At 35.5% G+C, this 22,456-nt stretch overlaps 1 protein-coding gene across 2 annotated transcripts in view; it reads left to right on the top strand.

Moving 5' to 3' along the window:
- Nucleotides 1-22,456, top strand: part of Glra2 (glycine receptor alpha 2) — a 216,365-nt gene that overhangs the window by 24,319 nt on the left and 169,590 nt on the right. The window contains exons 4-5 of one of the 2 annotated variants that reach the window (XM_006973195.4): nt 12,991-13,058; nt 21,138-21,361. In XM_006973195.4, the coding sequence (XP_006973257.1) occupies nt 12,991-13,058; nt 21,138-21,361 (292 nt within the window). The remainder of the gene's footprint in view (nt 1-12,990; nt 13,059-21,137; nt 21,362-22,456) is intronic. The other variant, XM_076561803.1, reaches the window with a different exon arrangement.

Below are 22,456 nucleotides of genomic sequence, written 5' to 3'. Positions count from 1 at the left end.
GTAAATGCCCTTTTAATTAGACCAAATTAGAGAGAAGCAGAGTGTAATGTGAGCTAAGACCTGTAAATGCTATGCTCCCTAAGTGCTAGGGACCCATTAGTCAAATGTGAGCACTTGTAAACATGACAGGCACTGTGATTCCAAAGCAGCAGTCCTAGTTGTTAAAAGAAAAGAGTACATACCAGGAACTCTGACTTCTATTTTTAGATCTGCTGACACAGAAAACCTGTTTCTCAACAGTGCAGTGGTGATCTTATCACACTCAGAGAAATGGTGCATGATGCCAAAGGAGAAAACAGGTCTCCATTTGTGAAAGCACAGAGAAACAGAAGAGGGAAATAAAGCTTAGATCCTGTTCATTGGCAGACATGGTGCTGTATGATTTCATTTGACAGCTAAATAGAGGGTGGTGTGTTGCCTAGCAGTGCAATGGTCTCAAACAGAATTTAGGTCTTCAAGCTTCCAAAGCCTGGCTCTGAGCCTCAGCCTCCCAAAGAGTGATGGTCTCTGTTTGGAAAATTTTACATTCAAAGGCAAATTTACAAAATCATGTAAATCTATGACTCTATTATAGATATAAAATCAAAACATATTAAAAAGTAGTTAATTTATCAGTCAATTATGAAACCAAAGAATTGGCACTGCCAGCTCAAAAGAAATTCCAAAGAAAGGGAGCAGAACAAGAATAGTGAAATCAATGTGGAAAGGAAGGTAAGACTTCCCCTTCCCACAGTGGGATAAAGAAGTTACTGAAGAATTTACAGAACAAGATTTGCATATCCAAGAGATAGTTTGCATTCCTGCTGGTTATATTTACATAGAAGTACAGTAAAGGGTAAAAGGATGTTTGATACAGAAAATGCATAGTTGTTCATTAAAGGGAATTTTTCTCAATATTAATGACTATTAGATTTAATAATATAAAACCCACTAGGAGTGATCAGATGTTTTTCTCTACAGTACATACTCTTTAAAATTCCAAGTCATTCCCTTAACACTGTGAGAAGTGAGGGAAATAAAAATTCAGAGCAGAGAAAACAACTTATTGTCAAATAAAGGGAAAATCTCAGCCTAGATCGGGCACATTCAGGGTTATATTACTGCAGCAAGAGAAAATCTCAGTGTTTCTCAAGAAGGTCCTTCTGTGGTAGGAGAAGGGACAAGAAGAGAAATAGCTGACATTTCATGCACAGGATCTTGTTCTCTTCTCCCAGCAAAACTGAGAATTTGGTAAAGAGAAGATATTTTATCTTTCAAAACACAGGAAACTGGAGCCCAGAGTAATTAGCTTCCAAATTAAGTAGTCACACAAATAGTGTATAGTAGAGCAATGGTATTAAACCCAGCTTTCATGACTTGAACGACTTCTTAATGGTATTCCATGGTGGAGAGGGCAACAGTCATGAAGTTTACTAATCCCCACCTTGTAGACTAATTTCTAAATAGTCTTATCAAATAAAAAACATGGAGCCAAATATAGGGATGAAAGCCTTAGAGATCAGGGAAATAGGGAAAGCCACCAGCCAACCTTACCTCACCAACTCTGGAGCTTCCAAATGGAGCAACTTCCTGTCTACCCAGGCTTTATATGCCTTTTTTTCTGCCTTCTCATTGGCTCTCTTAGCCCAGCTACATCACTTCCTCTTCCTACACAGCTCTGTCACTTTCTGTCTGTTTGTACAGACCTCTAGGTGTCTATGGTTGGTACTGGGATTAAAGGCCTGTGTCACCACGCTTGGCTGTCTTCCCTAGTGTGCCCTTGAACACACAGAGATCCTGCCTGCTAAGTGACTGGATTAAGGGCGTGTGCTACCACTGCCTGACTTCTTTGTTTACTTATAATGGCTTTCTTTTTCCTCTGATTCTCCAGGCAAGCTTTATTTATCAAAGCTCAAATAAAATATCACCATATTTCAGCCCAAATAAAATATCATTGGTGATTCTCATGCTTTGTCATAATTCCTTCATTCTGTCGAGGGCTTTGCAGAGACAACATAGCGTTCTCCTGTGATCTCATAGGCTTAGATAACTCCATTGATTTAAATGAATTACTTGTGGGGAGGAGGGATAGAAATTGAACTTAGGAAACTGCACATATGCTAAGCACTTGATGCACCACTAAGCTATGAGGATTACCTTTCCAGTGAATTACCCTTTGAAGGTGAAGAGATAAATACAGCTCTTGTTTTCTCACACAAAGCCTCATACTTTTGGTCAAAAACATACATTATTTAGTGCCTACTATGTGATCAAAACTATATTGAGTACTTAGGGGAGCATACCAATGAGTCAAATACAAGCCATGACCTGTAGAATAGAGAATAGCACAACATAGAAAAGCATCCAGGATTTGGGAAGTACCAAGAAATATGATAGTCACATCAAATAATAAAAAATTAATTAATAAAGTATCATTAGATTTAAAAGAATGAGAGCAGCAAATATGGAAGCAAATATGTGTCTGTGCATGGATCATATCCATGAATGATTATTATCATGCAAAGGACAGTGCACTTTCTTCTGTACAAATTATGAATACCAAAAATCTATTTTCAATTTGTGAGACTTGACAAGTTGATGAACTTGCTATTCATTTTGCAAAGTAGTAGGGGATTCAATTAACAAAAGAGAGTGATGTTTAATTCTATTTGTGTAACTTCCTAAAATGAAGGGAAATGTCATTTGAGTTCATGAGAAATTCTCAGGTCCCCTTATTTCTACACTGATTTAAAATGGCATTTAAACTTGCCTTCTTCTCAGGGCAAATGGATCTTCACTTCTTATGTGAAACAATCCCAAGACAGAAGGAACCTTATGTTTTTCAGCACTTCTCTGGCAGATGACATTTTATTATGACATAAATATAAATATATGTAGATTACACCTACCAATTAAGCCTAAAGGTTCCATTTTGATTCTAAGATCTTGAAAACAAGAAATGGACCTTGTACAACAAACAAAGTACTCTGAATCTCCCCAAATATTAATAGTCACTTTATGGTCACTATGATCTTGCAATAAACAAAAAGGCAACACTTTACTTGTATGAGAAACATCCCTTGGAGTTGCTTCGTTTGGAGCATGCTATTTTTCTTGTTTCAGCTGACATTACTCACAGAATGATTCAAGAGGTTTTTTTGCAAATTGCTTTTGACTCATCATTAATGCTTGGATTTATCATATTTAGCTCCTCAATTCACCACCTAATTATAAATGAGAACTAGAAGATCAAATGTAATGACATATAATGGGCACTCAATAAATACTTGATGTTATGAGGGACTGGCGGTATCTAAGAATAAGATACATCAATATCAACAAATGTCTGCCAATTTAATTTAGAATTTAATTTCATAATGAACAAACAAAGTGTGAGGTTTATGCCACTGCCTTGTTTTCTAACAGTTTTTTTTTATTGCAAATAACTTTTCTTATGTAATATATTCTTATCATCACCCGTCGACTTCTCACAGATCCTACTGATTTCCCCATCCACCCAATTCCCATTTTCTTTCTCTTTAGAGAACAAATTAACAAATATTTTTAAAAAAGCACAGGAATTACAGACACAAATACAGTATATATATACACACACACACACACACACACACACACACACACACATACACACACCATAGAAACACAAAATCAGAAACCATAATATAGAAGCAAAGGACCATTAAGACAAAAATCCCTAAACAAAACAAAATATGACAAATATCTCCAAATACATTGAGTTCATTTTGTGTTGGTCATCTATGCTGGACATGAGGCCTAGTTTTAAGTGTGGTTTATATATCCAATGAGACTCCATCAGAGAAAACTAATTTTCCCTTGTAAAGCAGATGTCAATTGGAGATAGCTTCTTAGCTATGGATGTGGGCTTGGGTCCACTTGCCCCTCTCAGCACTGGGACCCTGTCTGGCTTGAACCTGTGCAGGCACTCTGCATGCTTCCACAGTTTCTGTGAGCTCGTAAGTGTGTCAGTCTTGCTGTGTCTGGAAGTCACTGTTTTCTTGGTGTCATTCATACTCTCTCGTATTTACAATTTTTCTGCCCCTTTTTCCTCATAGCATCCCGAGCCCTGAAGAGGGATTTACTAACTTTATACCCAAAGTGTGTATAGACACTTCTAATTCATAAGTTTCATTTAAAGAGAAACACTGTCATGAGAAAGTCATATGGCTGAGAAATATTTTAATTATAACACTAGCATTTGTTTAGTAAAGCAGAAGAATATTCTCTCACTTCATTAGCACATAGCACACAATGGGTTGCTATAGTTACCTTCATTTTTATAATTTAGTGGTTGTCAACTGGGGGAGAGTTTGTCCTGGAGGAGCATATATAAATACCAGGGCATATTTCTTCCAGAAGTAAGGTGCTTCTGGTATCTAGTTGATAGAGACTAGGGATGCTGCTAAACATTCTACAATGATCAGGAAAACTCCCCACAACTAAGAAAGCTCTACACTCACATGCCAATAACACCAAGGTTGACACATATTATTAAAAATATAAGTCAACCATAATCATGGTATGTACTCACTCATAGGTGGGTACTAGATGTAAAACAAAGGATGACTAGACTGCTACTCACAACTCCATGGAGGATACCTAGTAAAGAGGACCCTAAGAAAGACACAAGGATTCCCCAATGACAGAGAAATGGATGAGATCTACATAAGCAAAATCATTTCAAAACCATGATGGTTACATGGGTTCTCCAGACACAACATTGATAAAGAATTCTAGGAGCAAAAAAGCTGTAGAGAGTGGTAAATTCTTGCCAAAAAGGTCTGTAAAGCTGAAAAAAATCTGAGTTTACAGAGAAAAGAGAGGAAAAAATGATAAGATTAGCAACATTTCAGTAAATATTAGCATTAGAGGCTGTTACATTATAGTATTAAGATTTCAGTTTACTCTATACTAAAATGATTTATGGATGGAGAAGAAGGACTAGAGAGTTATCCCAGCCATTAAGAAAACTTACTGTTTTTGCAGTAGACCCAGGTTCAATTCTGAGCACTTACAAGGTGGCTCAGAAGCATCCATACTGCAGTTCCAAGGGATCCAATGCCCTCTTCTATCTTCTCAGGGCATCAGACATGCATGTGGTGCACAGACATACATACAAGAAAAATACCCATATACATAAAAATAAAATAAATGATTTGGGTGATGTACTTCCTGAATAAATAGAGTTCGACAGTTTGAGGAAGTTGTAACAATGATAGTAATATAATGAACATTACTATTATTAAGAGAAACAACTATTCATTGAACAAATATGTACTCACTACACAATACTACTAAATCTCACAATTATTATCACTAATCCTATGATAAAGAAAGGTTAACAAATTAAGAAAGTTTCTGTGATCTCTTCAGTCAACATCTCGTAATAATCAGAACTGAAGACATGACAAACTTGTAGCCATCATACTTCAAATCACTTTTGATTAATATGATTCAAAGTCTACATTTTTTTCAAGATAGAATGAGTTCAGATTTGATGGTCCTGTGTATTATTAATAGCACTTTTTTTCCTTTAAAGTATTCACCCTAAAGTCAGGCACGGTGGTTCATGCTTGTAATTGAAAAGCACAGACAGAAGGTTGTTTTCTTTTGGGGCCACCTTTGGCAGTATATCAAGACCACATGGACTATGCCTCAAAACAAAAGTGGTCACCCAACATGAAATGGTGTACCCCATCCTATTCTTCTTTAAGACATGGAGAAGTCTACAGCATACAATAGGAGCAATTTGCCAACATTTTCAAATTTTCTGAAATCCATCAAAGAAAGTCATGTGCTTATCTGTCCACGTACTATAACTTTGTATAAAATCTATTGATAACTGTTAGCCATCAGTGGGAAGAACATACGTGTGCCATCATGTCATACGAGTTAATTCATTACACTGAATGGAAATTCTCTCATGTTTATCAATGTAGTTGGTCCTAAACTAGTGGTTTATGAACTAACCAGGCTATTCTTTACCTCTGAATAATTTGTCCTTCATGAAAGTATATATAAAATAACCAATAGTATATAGTTAATTCATGGTGAATTTTCAATTAAGTTATTAAAATTGCTTGGATTATTTCTAAAGTATGATAACTTTTGCAATTTTAGTTTCTTCCAAATTATATGCTTTACATCTCTCATTACTACATGATCACCACTATGACAAGACATTCCCCCTTGAAATCTTACTATCTTCCAAGACCTTTTTTTCATTACCATCAGCACACCATATAACATAAAAACATCATAAAAATTAGTACTTATTTGTTTCCAGATATCAGAGTTCTAACCTTTATATCTACATCTTTTTAATTCATCTGTGATTTAGTTAATCTTTATCTCTTGAGCCAACAGCAATGATTAGTCTGTTAGACAAAAAAAAAAATCTTATTCCACAGGGAATTTAACTTCTATATGGAGCATTTAATTTTCCATTTCCATACAAGGGACTTGTACCAAAGCAATTGTGATACTTGAAGACATGTTAAATTATTTACAAGAAATAAAATGAAAAATGAAAATGCCATACTTGTCTATTTGTGACAAGAGAGAAAAACATGACATTTTCATCTCGGAATTCAAAGACTGTTCTTTTCTTGCAAGTAATCTTTCTCCCAAAATTGATGTTGGAAAATATCTGGGACAAAACTAAGCATTAATGACTAATTGTGTCATACAAAGTCTTTTCTTGATGCTTACTTTTAAATAAAATATAGCATAGATATTTTAAAATTATATAATGTTTCTTGTTACCTTAGAAAATTCTGGTGAATTATATTATACATATAAATTTATATAACGAAGATTATTTGAAAGTAACTATGCACAAACAGGAATATTTGAAGAGAACATGACATATGTTCAAAATAGTGTCATTTTACCAAGAAGATAGAGCAATTCCAAATGTATACAATTATATATCTGAATGTTAACTTTTCAACAGATATTATTTAATGTTCTATTAAACATGCATATCACACAATACACGTGTATGTGTATTGTGTGATATGCATGTGAATGCAGTGATCACAGAGGACAGAAGTAGGTGTTGTATCACCTGGAGCTGGAGTTACAGGTAGCTGTGTGCTTGCTGATGTGGGTGCTGGCACCTGAACCCAGGTCTTCAAGTGCTCTTAACTGATTAGCTTTCTCTCTAGCCCCTCTACGAGTATTGCTAATCATAGCATTTACCACCACTGAACTGATTCTATTTCAATTCTATTCAATGCCCTCATTGAAACAACAATGATCTCAACCCTATCATTACCCCCAAAGTAAACAAAACAGAATGATTAAACACAGGTCTTTAGTTCATGGTTTATATATTGACTGGCTCATTACCTCTATTGTTAGCATTAATTTATGTCTAAAAGCACACAGGCCTGTTGAACTTCTTAATAACATGCAGAAGAATTCCAAAGTAGGTGAAACATACATCAGTAGACTTGATGGAAGAAATGAACATTTCTATAACAAAAACATTTCAATGCACCATTTTCAATATAGAAAACAGTGTATGCTGGGCGGTGGTGGCACACACCTTTACTCCCAGCACTCAGAAGGCAGAGCCAGGCAGATCTCTGTGAGTTCGAGGCCAGCCTGGATTATAGAGCAAGCTACAGGACTGGCATCAAAACTATACAGAGAAACCCTGTCTCAATTCCCGCCCCCCAAAGAAAACCCAGAGAGATCAATAAGGAAATAGAGAACATGAACAAAATTTTAAATATAATGGACATACACAAAACACTCTACCAACAGCAGCAGATTATACTTTCCTTAATTAAACCTAAAAAAATTAAAGTAAGTTTCAATAAATTTTTGATGTTTGAAAACATTAAAAATGTCTTTTCCAACCAGTGTGGGTAGGAATACTAGGGATTAGTAATACACAGAAAATGGCAAATTTCACCAGGTTTTCGAAATGAAGACAATTTTAAACAATTCATGAATCTAAATTTAAAAAAGACATAAATAAAAAATCCCAGAATATATCTAATTACAGTGGGCAAGGAAGGCAGTGCTTAGAGAACAAATTATAATGTAAATGTCCATATTAAAAAGAAAAAAGTCTCAAATTAATAACCCATATTTATACTTCAACAATTAGAAAATGAAGGGAGAACTATACACAAACCCTGAAGAGGAATTTAATATTAAAGTGGCGTACAAAAAAAAAAGGAATAAAACAGAATAGAAAAACAGTGGAAGGATACCAAAACCAAAAGTTGAGTCTTTCTAGGTTCAACAGAAGTAACAAACTAACATTTAGAGAGGCTGACAAAGGAAAAACTGAAGATGATTCAAATAAGAAAAATTAGAATTAAGTGGAGTCACTGTTGGTCTTCCAGAAAGAGAAGATAGTTTAAAGATTGAAAACAAGTTACATAGTTAGGTAAAACTTAAAAATACCTAGAACATACTTATTACCTAATGGATTCAGGATTGACTAGAAAGTCTCAACAAACATACAACAAATAAAAAGATTGAAACGCTAATCAAAACTTTCTCAACAAAGGAAACTTCAGGACCAGATGGCTTGTCTTTTGAATTCTATCAAATATTTAAAGAGTTGACACCAATTCATTTCAAATTCTTCCAAAAAATAGAAAATGAATGATCCAACATAAAACTCAAAGTAATATATATTAATAGAATGAAGAAAAGAGTTTCATGATTATTTTACTTGATACAGATAATTTCAGTTGATGCATTTGTAGAATTCAAAATCATTTATGGATTAAAAATCAGTCTTCAACTTGATGAAGGGTATTTATAAAAATTCTACAGTTAGCAACATGATCTAAATGTAAGCTTTCCCTGAGGAAAAAACTGAAAGATTTTCTGCCATGATCGAGAAAAACACAATTTGCTGTTCTATAACTGCTAGTCAACAAGATGTTGGAGGTTTTATCAATAGCAACTTAACAACAAAAATGAAAATATGGTAGTCAAGTTCAAAATGAAGAAGTAAAATTATCTCCATTCCCAAAGGATAACAGTAGATGTAAAGAAAACCTTCCAAGCACCTGAATGAATGCTATTAGAACTAATGCATTCAAGGAAATTTCAACATTAATATCACCACAAAAAATAGTTCTATATTCTATAGAATTCAAAAGAAATATTTGAAAAGGAAAGTAAGCCAAAAGCAGTAACTCACTCAGTTGGTAACACGCTTGTCTTGTTATTATGAGGACTTGAGTTACAGTTCCCAGAGCTAGTTTAAAGTCATGTGCAGTGGCATACATACACTTATAATCCCAGGCATTCAGGAACTTGTAATTCCAGCAATACTGAGATGGGAGGCAGAGATGGGTGAATTCCTGGTAGTTTTTTGGCCAGTTAGTTTAGCCTTACCTGGTAAAGTTCAGGCCAAGGGAAGAACCCGAATCCAATAATAAGAGAAAAGTGTGTAAGGAATGGCATCCAAGGCTGTTCTCTGACATACACACTTGTAACCTTGCACCAGTACACACTTACACCCTACCCACAAAAGTTCATTTTCACTAAAATTTAAGAAAATAAAATTGTTGTGTAGACATTAAATCAAGACTATGGAGGTTTGTACACTGGAAAATACATAATACTACTGTTATAAATTAACAAATGCATAAATAAATGGAATGGCGTCTCATGTACATCAGTAGGCAAATTTAATATTTCAACAATATTAATAATGCCCAGTGTGATCTACAGAGTCAAGGCAATGCCTTTCAAGTGGGGTCAGATTGCTGAATCTCATAGAAATAATAGAAAAGAGTAAAGGAGGAATGTGAGTGAAAGGACAAAAAGTAGGAAGTTAAAAACAGAGAATGTGGACTGGAGAGATGGTTCAGCCATTAAAGGTTAGGCTCACAACCAAAAATGTAAGAAGAGAGAATGGGAAAAATAAAGGGAAGAATTAAGGGAAGAGAGTGATTAGAAAGGTTAGATAGCTATATTCTGTTTTTTGTCTGATTCTCATCTAACTCACTGTGCTGATAAATCCATCAGAGAGGTTAATGTTTTCATTCTACATGTTACAGAGCATAGTCAATTCATTGGTGACTGCATCTAAGAGCATGTTCTTTACAGTCAAAATGTCTAATCAGATTATTGGACTAAAAACAAATGTGTTGGCACATAGTACGATAACCCTTAAAAGCAAATTCTTAGGAAATCCTTCAACCCAAAGAAATTGTGGATTAAATGTTAGTATTTGGGTACCTTCTATCATTAGGATAGAAACCAATTAGTACAAATGTCCACTGGCTTCAGGAATTTTGCCCTTGTAGTAAAGAAAAGAATCCTTAAAATCAGACAGTTTCTGCTAATTATAAATGCTATGGCTTTGAGAAAATCAATTTATGTCAGGGTTCTGTAGAGGAACAGAAATGATAAAATGCATATATAGTAAGAGAGAATGTATTAGATTGGCTGTACTGTACAGTTGGAGTAACCCACCAATGTCTTTCTCACACCCGAGAGGTTGAGTAGTTGTTTAGTTCATGAGGCTAGATGCTTCAACAGTCCCTCTGGCAGTGACAATCTAGAGGATTTCTGGAGAGCCACTGGTCTTCAGTTCACCTTGGAAGCCTGAGGAAGCTGCTCATCATATCAGTGAAGGAACCAGCAGAAGCAGAGATAATATAGATAATTAGTAAACAATAATGAAGGCCAATTGAGCAGAAAGCATTCCTTCTTCTATATCTTTTTTTTTCAGGGTTGCTACAAGATGGTATCACCCACACATAGGGTTGGTCTTCCCACATTAGTTAAGGCAGTCAAGAACATCCATCACAGACATGCTCAAAGGTCCACCCAATGGAGACAGTTCTTCACTGTGGCTGTATTCCCAGGTGATTCCAGGTTGTGTCAAGTGGAAAGTTGACACTCACCAGCACAGCTAACTACTTTTATGTCTCAGTTTTCTCATCTGTAATGCGCAAGCAGAATATTACCTTCCCACTGAGGGATGACATACAGTATGCACTGGCACACAGTGAGGTTTCAATGTGTCAGTTCTTACTACACGCATGTGTTAATACCTTACTTTTACAATAGCTCACTTTTCCCGGGTTTTTCTTTCCAACTTTTTATGTGTAAATATGAATGCACCTTCAAATGAAATGCCCAGAACTGAAAAGGCCAGATACTAAGGATCAAGAAATGTAAAGTATTCAGGAGAGCAGGAAAGAAAGCCTCTTATGAAGATTAAGACACTGTAGATAGGTACACATGCATGTGCTTGTACGAATGTTGTGGACAGAGGACAATGTTGGGTGCTGTTGTTCAAGTCCATTTTCTTTGAGACAGGCTCTCTCACTGTCATGCAACTCACAAAGTAGGTCAAAGCTAGTTGGCTGGGGAATCCCAAGGGTTCACCTGTCTGTTTCCTTTGTGCCAGGGTTACAAGCATTTGCCAATATACCTGGATTTTTAAAAACATAGTTTCTGTAGATTGAACTTGAGTCCTTGGACACACAGGAAAGCAATTTACCTATTACACTATCTCTCCAACCCTCTGAACTTGATGTGCTTAGGATATGATAGTTTAAAAAGTATTTTAGGTTCCAGAAACACACCCACACTGTCAGTTAGCAGGAAGAACAAAACAAATGATAATATGGCTCAAACTTCTGAATGTTTCCAAATCAATTGGATAGACCAGACAAACAGATAATTTATAATACTTTGACAACCAAGGTTTAAAATTCCAAGTTCCTTTTTAAAATGTTATAATAGTGTAAAGTGAGTTTAATGAGTGTTTTGGAATGGATTTACATTAAAAAAACATTCCTGTTCTCTCATCATTTGTTTTCTATTTTGCTTTATAAAGTTTCATAAAATGTATCCAATAAGCTGATATAAAAGGAAATATTTCTTTGTGGCGAGAGGAGGGAAAAAAAGCAAACACATACAAATTCTCATGTCTTGCTCCTTGTTGTCTAATTTATTTCTTACTAGCAGAAAATAGATTTGTGACAGAATTGTATGGCCAAGAAAGACTTGCTTTTTTCCTACCAGCATTTTAGGAAGGCCTCATGCCAAACTCTTCTTCATTCAGAGCTTTACTGGCTGGTTAGGTACAGAGCCAACTTGTGTGTCGCTTGTACTCAACTGATGAGAATTTGTCAAGTAAAGAGGAATGTATTTATGCAGAGGAAAACAATGATCAGATAGATGGTTTGAAACAGAATTTTCTTATCTCATAAAGTATTGGGGGAAATGCCCACAGAGGCAATAAACATATTACCCAGAAAAACATAAGACAGGGAATCATCAGACAGTGGCATACTTGTTGACAAAAGGCAAGAAGAAAAGGCTAGTGGCAGTCTAGCTCCACATCTCTGGAGAAAAGAGTAGACAATGTGACAATCATTGCTTAATACCAAATCTACTCTGAGAACAGTACAGATATTAAGTGATATTTCTGCCTGTGTTTATGTCTTAATGCAAGTTCATTTAGTTTGTTTTTTATTTTTGTACACTGTTTTCTCCATTAAAAGTCAGAGGATATATAGAAGAAAAGGGGTAAATTCAGAGGCGTTATAAGAATTAAAGTAACACACTGATTTAAAGAGAGATGATCCAAATCCACCTGGACCTCTAAATTCAGCCCTGTGTTCATTCCATGATCCAGGTTATTTCATTACCTTTGGTAATGTTTAAAACATTGATGAACTAAATATTAAAGAAAAGCAATCAATCAAATGGCTATTGTTGCATATGCTGATATATTCAGTTAAATAATTTTACCTTATATTTTCCAAATTCAAAACTCTTTGGAGGTAAGTTACCATCGCTTAATTGTCATTATTCAAAATATTAGTGGGAAGTTATCATGTACTTCTGGGTAATTTTTTTCTTTGCAGTCACATCATCATTTTCATTTTATTTACATCTCTAACCACAGATGTTGATGGAGCTGTAATATTGCTTCAATGTCTATTGCAATATTTTTATTGCATTCTGCAGGTCCTCCAGTAAACGTTACTTGCAATATTTTTATCAACAGTTTTGGATCTGTCACAGAAACCACCATGGTAAGTGCTACAGTGCCACTGGCAAGAGAAAAACGTGACTCAATTATGCTATGAACACAACCTGTCAAATTTTCTATTGTTCAACTTACAGGGCCTCCTGTAAATGTTACCTGCAACATATTTATCAACAGCTTTGGGTCAATAGCAGAAACTACAATGGTGAGTGGGACTGAGCATTGAAGCCATCGTGTGAAGGAATGGGATATGGGATCACAGTACTGATGCATATTTATGTGACATTTACTGAGTGCCAATTTCTAACACCACCATCATCTAAAAACAGATATTTATACAACTTCATTTCAGAGTCATTTGTCAAGGAGTTACAACTTAAAACTCACCGTTCTTTTACCCATTACCCCAGAGCAATTTTGTAAACACATGATTTTTGTTAGGTTTTGCAGAATGTATAGCAATAAACATGGTGTGTATTTAGGAGTATTAAAATATGCACATTTCCAAAGTTTCATGAGTATGAATTTCAAAGTTTGGCACATGCTTTTTTTTGCTTATCATAAACGCTGGGACGTCATCAAGCTATCACAAAAGGTAATTCATAAGAGAATGCATATACATTCCCATGCTCACATATGCACACATGATTTTGTTAACAATAGAAAGTAATAGTAAGATCACAACAATTCCAAAAATATGAACACCTTTGAAAAACATAAACATATTAAAAGTACTCATTGAAGACATGTGGTGCTAACATCTTTTACATATTAGAAATAGATTCAAGTACTGTACTATGTGCTACTATGGCTTGTTGCCAGTGACCCATACCATTAGATCATTAACTAAACCCCACATAGCTCTCGATTACATATGGAGTAAGATATTTCCTTGGTGTCCACATGCTTTATTTAAAGTTCTTAGTTGCTTGCTTTTAATTTACATGGCTATTAACTCATATGTCCATTTTATTGGATGAGACCAAAATGAAATAGTAGCTGAATCTGACCAAGTATTATAGTAGCTGAATCTTAAAAGCTCAAGAGGTGAAAAATGAGCACATGATGCCATTGAGAAGTGAAAAAATGTTGTGGACTTTCTCTTTTAGGCTTCTAATATCATGTTTAATGAATTACTGTACTTTTGTGGTGTTTCTGATACTAGGAAGAAATAATTTACTTTTACTAGTCAGTTTTATTGGCAAAAATTCAAACATAATGTGTATCTAGTACCCATTTAAACATTACTCTGAAACAGCATTCTCCAGAAATAATATTTTAGCAGGACATGTAGTACATTAAGAATTATACCTAAATAAGATAGTTTTGATAGGGCTATAAGTGACTCATAAGAAACACTAAGCATGAAAAGAATAACCCAACTCTGGATTTGACACTCAGTTTCTGTCTCTTCTTCTATTGCTTTTACCTTTAAAAGAGGGACAACGTTTCCAACAGCCCACTGTCACCAGCTTTACACGATGGCATTCAATGACCGTATTGCACGACCTAATGCTGATTGCATTAATTAGACTCCTAAGTTGCCTTGATTAAATCTCCCCACTGCATTTTACTCTCAATCAAAAATGTAAATATGCACCTTTTCAGCGTTCATTAATACAAGAAGCTAAACTTTTAAGGGGATGAAAATGGAAGTTATGGATACCCAATTTTCCTCAGTCTTTAAGACTTCCAGAGCTGTTTAGTAAATTGGCTGCTTAGCTGCTTCCTGGCCACTTAGTAAGCGTCCTTTGTCATGTTTCCTATGAAAAAAGGAAACTGTTGCTCAAAGGTAATGTCAGCAGCCTGTCTATCTGCTGTGTAAGATAGATCAAATTGCATGTAAGGAGAGTGTTGCATAGTGTGCTTCTTTTATTTCACTTCATAGATTTTGATGTCATGATAAGCTTTTTTTGGTTTTGAAAATAAATATATATTGTTTTCTCATGGCTTTGGTGGGAAACTGAAAGAAAGAACATTTTACAAAAAGTTTATCATGTTTATGTCCAAGAAGAAATTCTCATGTCACCTAGGGTAGGAATTAGCAAATGCTTCCTGTAAAGGGACAGACAGCAAATACCCAAGACCTTGGAGGCAGATGGTCTCTCTCATGCCTACTCAACTTTGCCCCTTGGTGGAGGGCAGATACTAATACTAATAGTGACCAAATGGATGTGAGTACACTCCAATCAAACCTTACTTGCAAAAATAGACTGGGTCAAAATAATATTTATATTGATAATATTTCAATGTTCATAATACTTAAAAAAAATGTTCTGGCTTCCAAGATGACTGAAGTTTTGCCTGGGTGTCTACCTGGTGCAACCTATCTTAATTGGGTCAGGCTACAAAGTAGCACAAACTGGATGGTTTACAAACCGAAGAATTTTTTTCTTCGGTCTTGGAGGCTGGAAGCCCAAGAGTAAGGTGCCATCACACTCAGGTATTGATGACGGATCTAGTAAGGTTATACATTGCTGACTTCTTGCATCTTCTCATTCTAGAAAGACTTCTTTCTCTGCCCTAATAATAGAATAACATCTTAAATGTATTGTCTCCCAATACTATCATGTTGGGAGTGAGAACTTTAAAAGCAGGATTCGTGAGGTTATAAATATTTAGCTTAGAACATACTTGCATGTTGTCACAGCTCAACCTTCTTATATCAAAATTCTAGGATTCTACAATCTGATACTTCCTCAAAAATTGACTCACAAAATTTGGTTAAACATTAAATGGAACATCAACTAATTATAGTTGAAATCAGAAAATTTAACTTCTATGCATATCAATAAAGTAATAGAGGCCATCAATTAGTGTTGTTTTCTGGGGATAATAGTTTTGATATCTCTGCAATTTCTGGAACTATGTTTTTTTCCAAGAATGCTTCTAAACTGAGTTTTTCATCATGTTTATTATAGTCTCTTGCTTTACACCTCATTCTCTTACAGTGACTGAACTAGAATTATTGAAAGATTTAGTTTTGGTTGATTGTTTCTGAAGAGGGGGTGATGATCATCTGTTTCAAGAATTCAAATTTCTTTTGATACTATACAATTAGTCCCCCCATGGTTACTGAAATCACACTAATTTATTGTTAATGCTGCCTGTTAACAAAGTATTGACTTACAGGTCCAATATAAATGTTCCCTTCTTTGATATAAGTGTTGGAGATATGTGCTCATGGGACAACATATTGTTGTTTCTTCAAGCAACAGTTTTATGGATCATCATGATAATATGTTATTAAATTCAATAATTTGTGTATTTTTTCATTAAGAGGCACATGAACTTGTTGGTACTTGACCCTTGTATTATGATTATTCAGCAGATATAATTCTGTATGGTTTTAAAGATATATACTGAGACAGATTATACACTGTTTTTAAAATGTCAGTTTATCCTTTCCTTCTCTCTTTCCCCTTTTCTTTAGTTGCTGATAGCAATTGAATTTACAGGATAAGAGTATATTTATCACTCTTTCTTTATTAATGTTAAGGCAGAAATAGAAAACATTGGCAACATAACTAACAGCCAAGGGTATTTCATTCCTGCCCTATGACACTCTCCCAAAGACTGGAGCATCAGGAAATGGAGATGAGAAGCTTTCTTCCCAGCTTCAAATGGTGCTTGGAGAGATTGGAGTGGATTCTATGTGATTTGGGCCTTGGAGGTGCCGATATGCTACCCATACCTCAGTAGTAGTTTCTAAATCTTGGTACCGTTACTAGGTGTGAGGGATAGCTAAATGTACATTGGAGTTACTTTTTCACTGATCTGAAATTGCATGCCTGAGGAACTACCTGAGAAAAAGGTAGACAGAAGCTGACATGGTTACTTGAATTATAACAACAGAAAGAGCCTAAAAGTTTCCTTTCATTCAGTAGTTGAATGAGCACATCATAAGAAGATGCTAACTGACATCTTAAAGAATAATCAATACATATCCATAAACGTTATATTCTGTTAAGCTGATACAGAAGATGAACTTGCTCCCTAAATTAATACTGAAATTAAAAAGCCTACATTCATCATAAAGCAATTGCCTACCACTATAATTTAAAATGCAAGTTCTCCTAATACAGTTTTGAGATTATGGAAAGTGTTTTTGGGGTGTTGACAAGTTTAAAAACCAAAGTGTGACAAAAGCATTATGGTTATATAAATATGTCTTTAATATATTTATAATTAGATTGAAAAGTGCACACATACCAAGCAGTAAGAGGTAATGATAAGGTTTGATATGAGTAGTTTTGAGATAAAGTGATCATCTTTATGTACAAATGCAGAGCTATGTATAATAGTGCAAAATAATTCAGCTTAAGGAAGCAATGTTTATGGAGTACGCATAGCTTTAGAAGGTATCAGAAAAAGAAACTTGAAAAATTCTAAATTTGACATAAAAGACTATTATGGAATGTATGTACTCATATTACCAATGTTAAGATAATAAAGATTATACAATTTATACATGGATTTTGTTTTTAAAATGAAATATATGCACATATATAAAATAAGTGTTTCTATTACCTTATCCAATGCTCAGAGAGTCAATAATATAGAAATAAGTTTTAGTACAAAGAAATACATCGTTTATTTGAAGTAGAATCTGTCCTCAGAGAGTGCAGGCAATATAAAAGAGAATATAGTCCGATTTAACCATATTTCTCAGTATTTACTTTCCCGTTAATATTTGATTGAGCCTGGAAGCAGCAGAAAAGTCAAAGAAAGACTACAGAACCACATAACTACTCTCTTATTATTTGAGTTATTACCAGATAATAAATTCATTTGTAAAGAAACAGACATGAGCCGGGCAGTGGTGGTGCACGCCTTTAATCCCAGCACTCGGGAGGCAGAGCCAGGTGTCTCTGTGAGTTCGAGGCCAGCCTGGTCTAATAAGTGAGTTCCAGGAAAGGCACAGAACTACACAGAGAAACCCTGTCTTGAAAAACCAAAAAAAGAAAGATTAAGAAACAGACATGATGCATTGATAAATTAAATAGTCCAAATGTTTAGCATACATTGAAAATTATAGTGTACTGAAAGAATTGCACAGGCATGGTTGCAAAGTATTTTCTTTGGCTATCTACTTTCTCTATATTGTGTGTGTGGGGTCCCTGTCTGTTCTGAAATACTTGTAAGGGCTATTATTTATTTTAAAATGGTGTATCTCATCACAAACAAAATCATGGATAAATAGTAATGACTGCACACTCAAAGACATAGATACTTGTGAACCAAAACTCTGATATATAATTGCTGGATACAAATATATTTCTGTTCTACTTATCATTGTTTATAAGTAGTGAAAATAATCTATTTTAAATGATCTTTAGACATTTAATGGTTGAAGTGAGATATAATTTTCTCACTGCTATTTTAAAAATTCTAACATTACAAGAAAGTTTATTTCACAATTTTCTTGCTATAAAATTCAAAATAGAAAACCAGGAAACACTGGAGAACACTCACGAGAATTTGCTATGAAAATCTATGTCAAGACATTTTTCTTCAAGGTCATCACTTTAATATGGCTTGTCACTAATTTAATATTCTCTAGGGTAGGTCAACAGGCAAGTTTAAATCATTCTCAGGGACACAGGAGGATCCCAAGGGAATTACGTTTGTGATTTTGTTGTCCACCAATTTCTAGCTGGCTTCTCATGGCCTTTTGCACCCCAAAATACTTCCTGGTGAACAGGCTGCTATTCTCCGAATACTCTGATATTTAACCCTTTCACTTTTGTTATGTCCAGCTGCTCCCACTTCCTGGACATAGAGTATCTCTAGATTTGGCTTGAGGAGGAGCGCCTTTTCTTCCCTATTTCCAATTGAAACAAGCATAGAGATTCCCCCCATCCCCAAGAATTCTCTTTTTAAAAATTAATAAATTAATTAATCTTATAATTTTTATTTAAATTTTTCTTTCCTTTTGCATACCAACCCCTGTTCCCCCTCCCTCCTCTTCTTCTGCTCCCCCCACCTACCCCCATCCCTTCATCATAGAGGGTAAGGCCTCCCTTGGGTAGTCAACACAGGCTGGCATACCAAGTTGGGGCCAGACCTAGCCTCTCTCCCCTGGATCAAAGCTGAGTAAAGCATTGCACCATAAGGAATGGGCTCTAAAAAGCCAGTTTGTGTACCCAGGATAAGTCCTGGTCCCATTGTCAGAGGACCCACAAACAGATCAAGCCACACAACTTTCACCCACAAGAACTCTCTTAAGAGTAGATTCTTGCTGTAGGAACATAGAAGGAAATGGACACCATAAGCTAGAAAGGCCTCATTTCTCTTACTCTTGAAGGCATCTCATATACACCAACCCATATATGAGCACTGGGTTGTTACATTTTTAATTGTCCCTTCTTAATTTTCACAAATCAGATTTTCTTATTCACTATTTACACAAATCTCTAATGGTTCAGTATCACCCATTCCCCAAGAGATATGGGACTGCTAATAATCTCTTTCTGACCATAGTCTTCTGGTATCTTTGAACAACTCTGAGAATGTTGAGATCCTGCCATTCTCTTCATCACTCACGGGGACAGCCAGTTGGGGTAGATGTTGAGCTAAGCCCACAAACTACATCCACTCTGATTTGAGAATTTGCTATAAAAAATTATAAATAAATGTCACCTGCTAAGCTTTTTCAAGTTAGAAAAGTTCATATCATACAATAGAAAACCTCAGGTAATTTGTTTTAATAATGCAGGCTTCCCAGAAGATCTGAGGTTTGATCACTGATTTACAATAGTTAGGAACTATTTGATTATTAGCCTTTTATAGCCTACTCTAGGCACCTTTCTCAAGAACTATGACATACAAAATGTTCTATGAGATTGGTCACAACTAGTCTGCATTTTAAAAAAAGCCATAGAAATTTTAATAGGTTAGTATATTCTTATCTCTAATTTTTTTCTTTTGACCATGAGGGGATTAATCAAAATATGATATCTCTTAGTGGTTTCCATGGTACCTGTCAGTTAACAATCACATCTGTTTGCTTAGGAATAAGGGTATTCTGAGACTTTAGGGACCTCAACTAGAAAGTTTCAAGGAAACCAAGACAACCTAATCACTAAGAAAAACAATGGTCCAAAGTGCTTCTAGATGCCAAGGATGTGGAGATGAAGCCAATGGGGCTTAAAGGAAAGGTGAGGGGGAAAAAGAACAAATGGAGATGTCTACCACCTTTCACAGCCACAAGTGGCAAGAAGCTCTGAAGCTCTGAAACCAGTCCTGAAGGACTAGGGACTACTGTTGATGCCTCAGTCAGAGTCTAGGTCATGAACTTAACCAACGCTTCTGTGAGCCTAAAAGTCTTTGAACACAAGTGCTCAGGAGAGTCGTCACAGACACAAGCTGATTCATTAGCACAGAAGGAAATGCCCAGGTCACATGAGATTGGTGGGGCTGGACCTGAGGCTCCCACTAGGGAGAAAATTTTTGTCAGATAGTATTCATATTCATATTGAAATAAAAAACCTTGAAAATTTTCTATTTGAATGAAGCATCAAGCTTTCTACTGCAGATGTAACACACTGAGAGAATTCAATAAAATACTCAAAAATTTTGAAAGTAAGTAGTTGTGAAGGAATCATTTTGTCAACATGAAGCACTTAATGTTAAGATTTTAAAAATATTGGTCAATCATAACATGGTTTTATAAGATTTTCCTTCCCAAATTGCAGAGTGGGTTTTCTACAGAGCATGTAAGCAAAAAAGAGATTAGAAATCATGTCATATCTGATTTAGAAAATGAATCAGGTTTATTTAATAATCTGCCATGACAGTCTGATTTCTGTACTCATCATTGCCTTTTTCTTCAGAAAGATCATCTCGAATTAATATTATTTCAACTAGAATTAACAAATGAAGCATAAAAAATAAAAAAGCCAACCTGTGTATTTGGTGTTCTGATTTGGTTGAATCTTCTTTCTTATTCCCCTCCACCTCAAATCCTAGTAGAACTGAGTGCTTTATTTTGACCAACGTGTACAGAGACTTGTTTGATGAGACAAAAACACTATAAAATCAGAAAGAAGGTGAGAGGGAAATTAAATAGGTTTCTTTAGCCAGGCTGGACAATAAGTAGCTCTTGTATATGGCATTTCTATAGGACTATCGAGTGAATATTTTTCTGAGACAACAGTGGAATGATTCACGGCTGGCATACAGTGAGTACCCAGATGATTCCCTGGATTTGGATCCATCTATGTTGGATTCCATTTGGAAACCGGATTTATTCTTTGCCAATGAGAAAGGTGCCAATTTCCATGATGTCACCACTGACAACAAGTTGCTACGGATTTCCAAAAATGGCAAAGTGCTCTACAGTATCAGGTAAGCCTTTGCTGGTTATAGCTCTTCAGTTCTTTGTGCCTAGGGATACCTGATTCTTCAGGACAGGATGTGTATGAATGTATGACTTTGTGGGCTCTTGTTTATTATTTGAAATTTAAAGTAGGTGTAACATTTCAGAAGTTTTCATGGTGTGAAATAAGTGTGATTCTTCACAATAAAATGTGTCTAGTAGGTTTATGGACAGATGATGTTATTGTATAAATATCTAAGCATATATATTTAAATAAAGAAATTACAGAATATTCATTCTAATTACCTTGAACCATAATATGTGAACTCCAGTTTCAATAGTTCTTTCATTAATCATACACAAAATATTTAATGGATCAACTTGGTCATCAACAGTTGAATCTGGGCTGAATATGTAGAGACTTTATCCTAACCTCATTTGTGCTTCTCAATAAACCTAAGACCTTGAGGCCTTGATCTCTTAATTTTTATTGGGCATTAATTTGGTACAGAATCTTTCTGAAATTCCTTCTGTTCTGAAACAGGATCCCTGACCCAGGTTGGTCTACAACTCAATATGTAGTAGAAAATGACCCTGAACTTCTGAGCCTTCCACTTCTAATCCCTGGGTGCTGAGGTTATAGGCATGAGCTACAAATCACGGTGTGTGGGTGACTGGAGAATGAAGCCAAGGCCTCAACCATGCTAAACAAATACTCTACCAACTGAACTACATATCTAGGCCCTCATTTCCAAATATTTCATTCAAATATGTTCTCCAGGATCTTTATCTTTCCAGACTCAGAAAATTTTCCTATTGTTCTTTTTTTTTAAATATCTTTTTTGTAGGTTCTCTCTCTCTGTGTGTGTGTTTCTTAATACTAAGAGATTTTCTATTCATTTTACATACCAACCACAGATTTCCCTCACCTCCCTCCTCCTGCCCCCAGCCTTCCACCCCAACCTCACCCATTCCCACCTCCTCCAAGGCAAGGTCTCTGATGGGGAGTCAGGAGATACTGGCACACTCAGGTGAGGCAGGTCCAAGCCCCTCCTCCCTGCACCAAGGCTGCGCAAAGTGTCCCAACATAGGCACTAGGCTCCAAAATGCCAGCTCATGTACCA

Source organism: Peromyscus maniculatus, chromosome X (assembly GCF_049852395.1).
Source record: "Peromyscus maniculatus bairdii isolate BWxNUB_F1_BW_parent chromosome X, HU_Pman_BW_mat_3.1, whole genome shotgun sequence".
NCBI lineage: Eukaryota > Metazoa > Chordata > Mammalia > Rodentia > Cricetidae > Peromyscus > Peromyscus maniculatus.
This window is presented reverse-complemented; position numbering and strand designations above follow the sequence as displayed.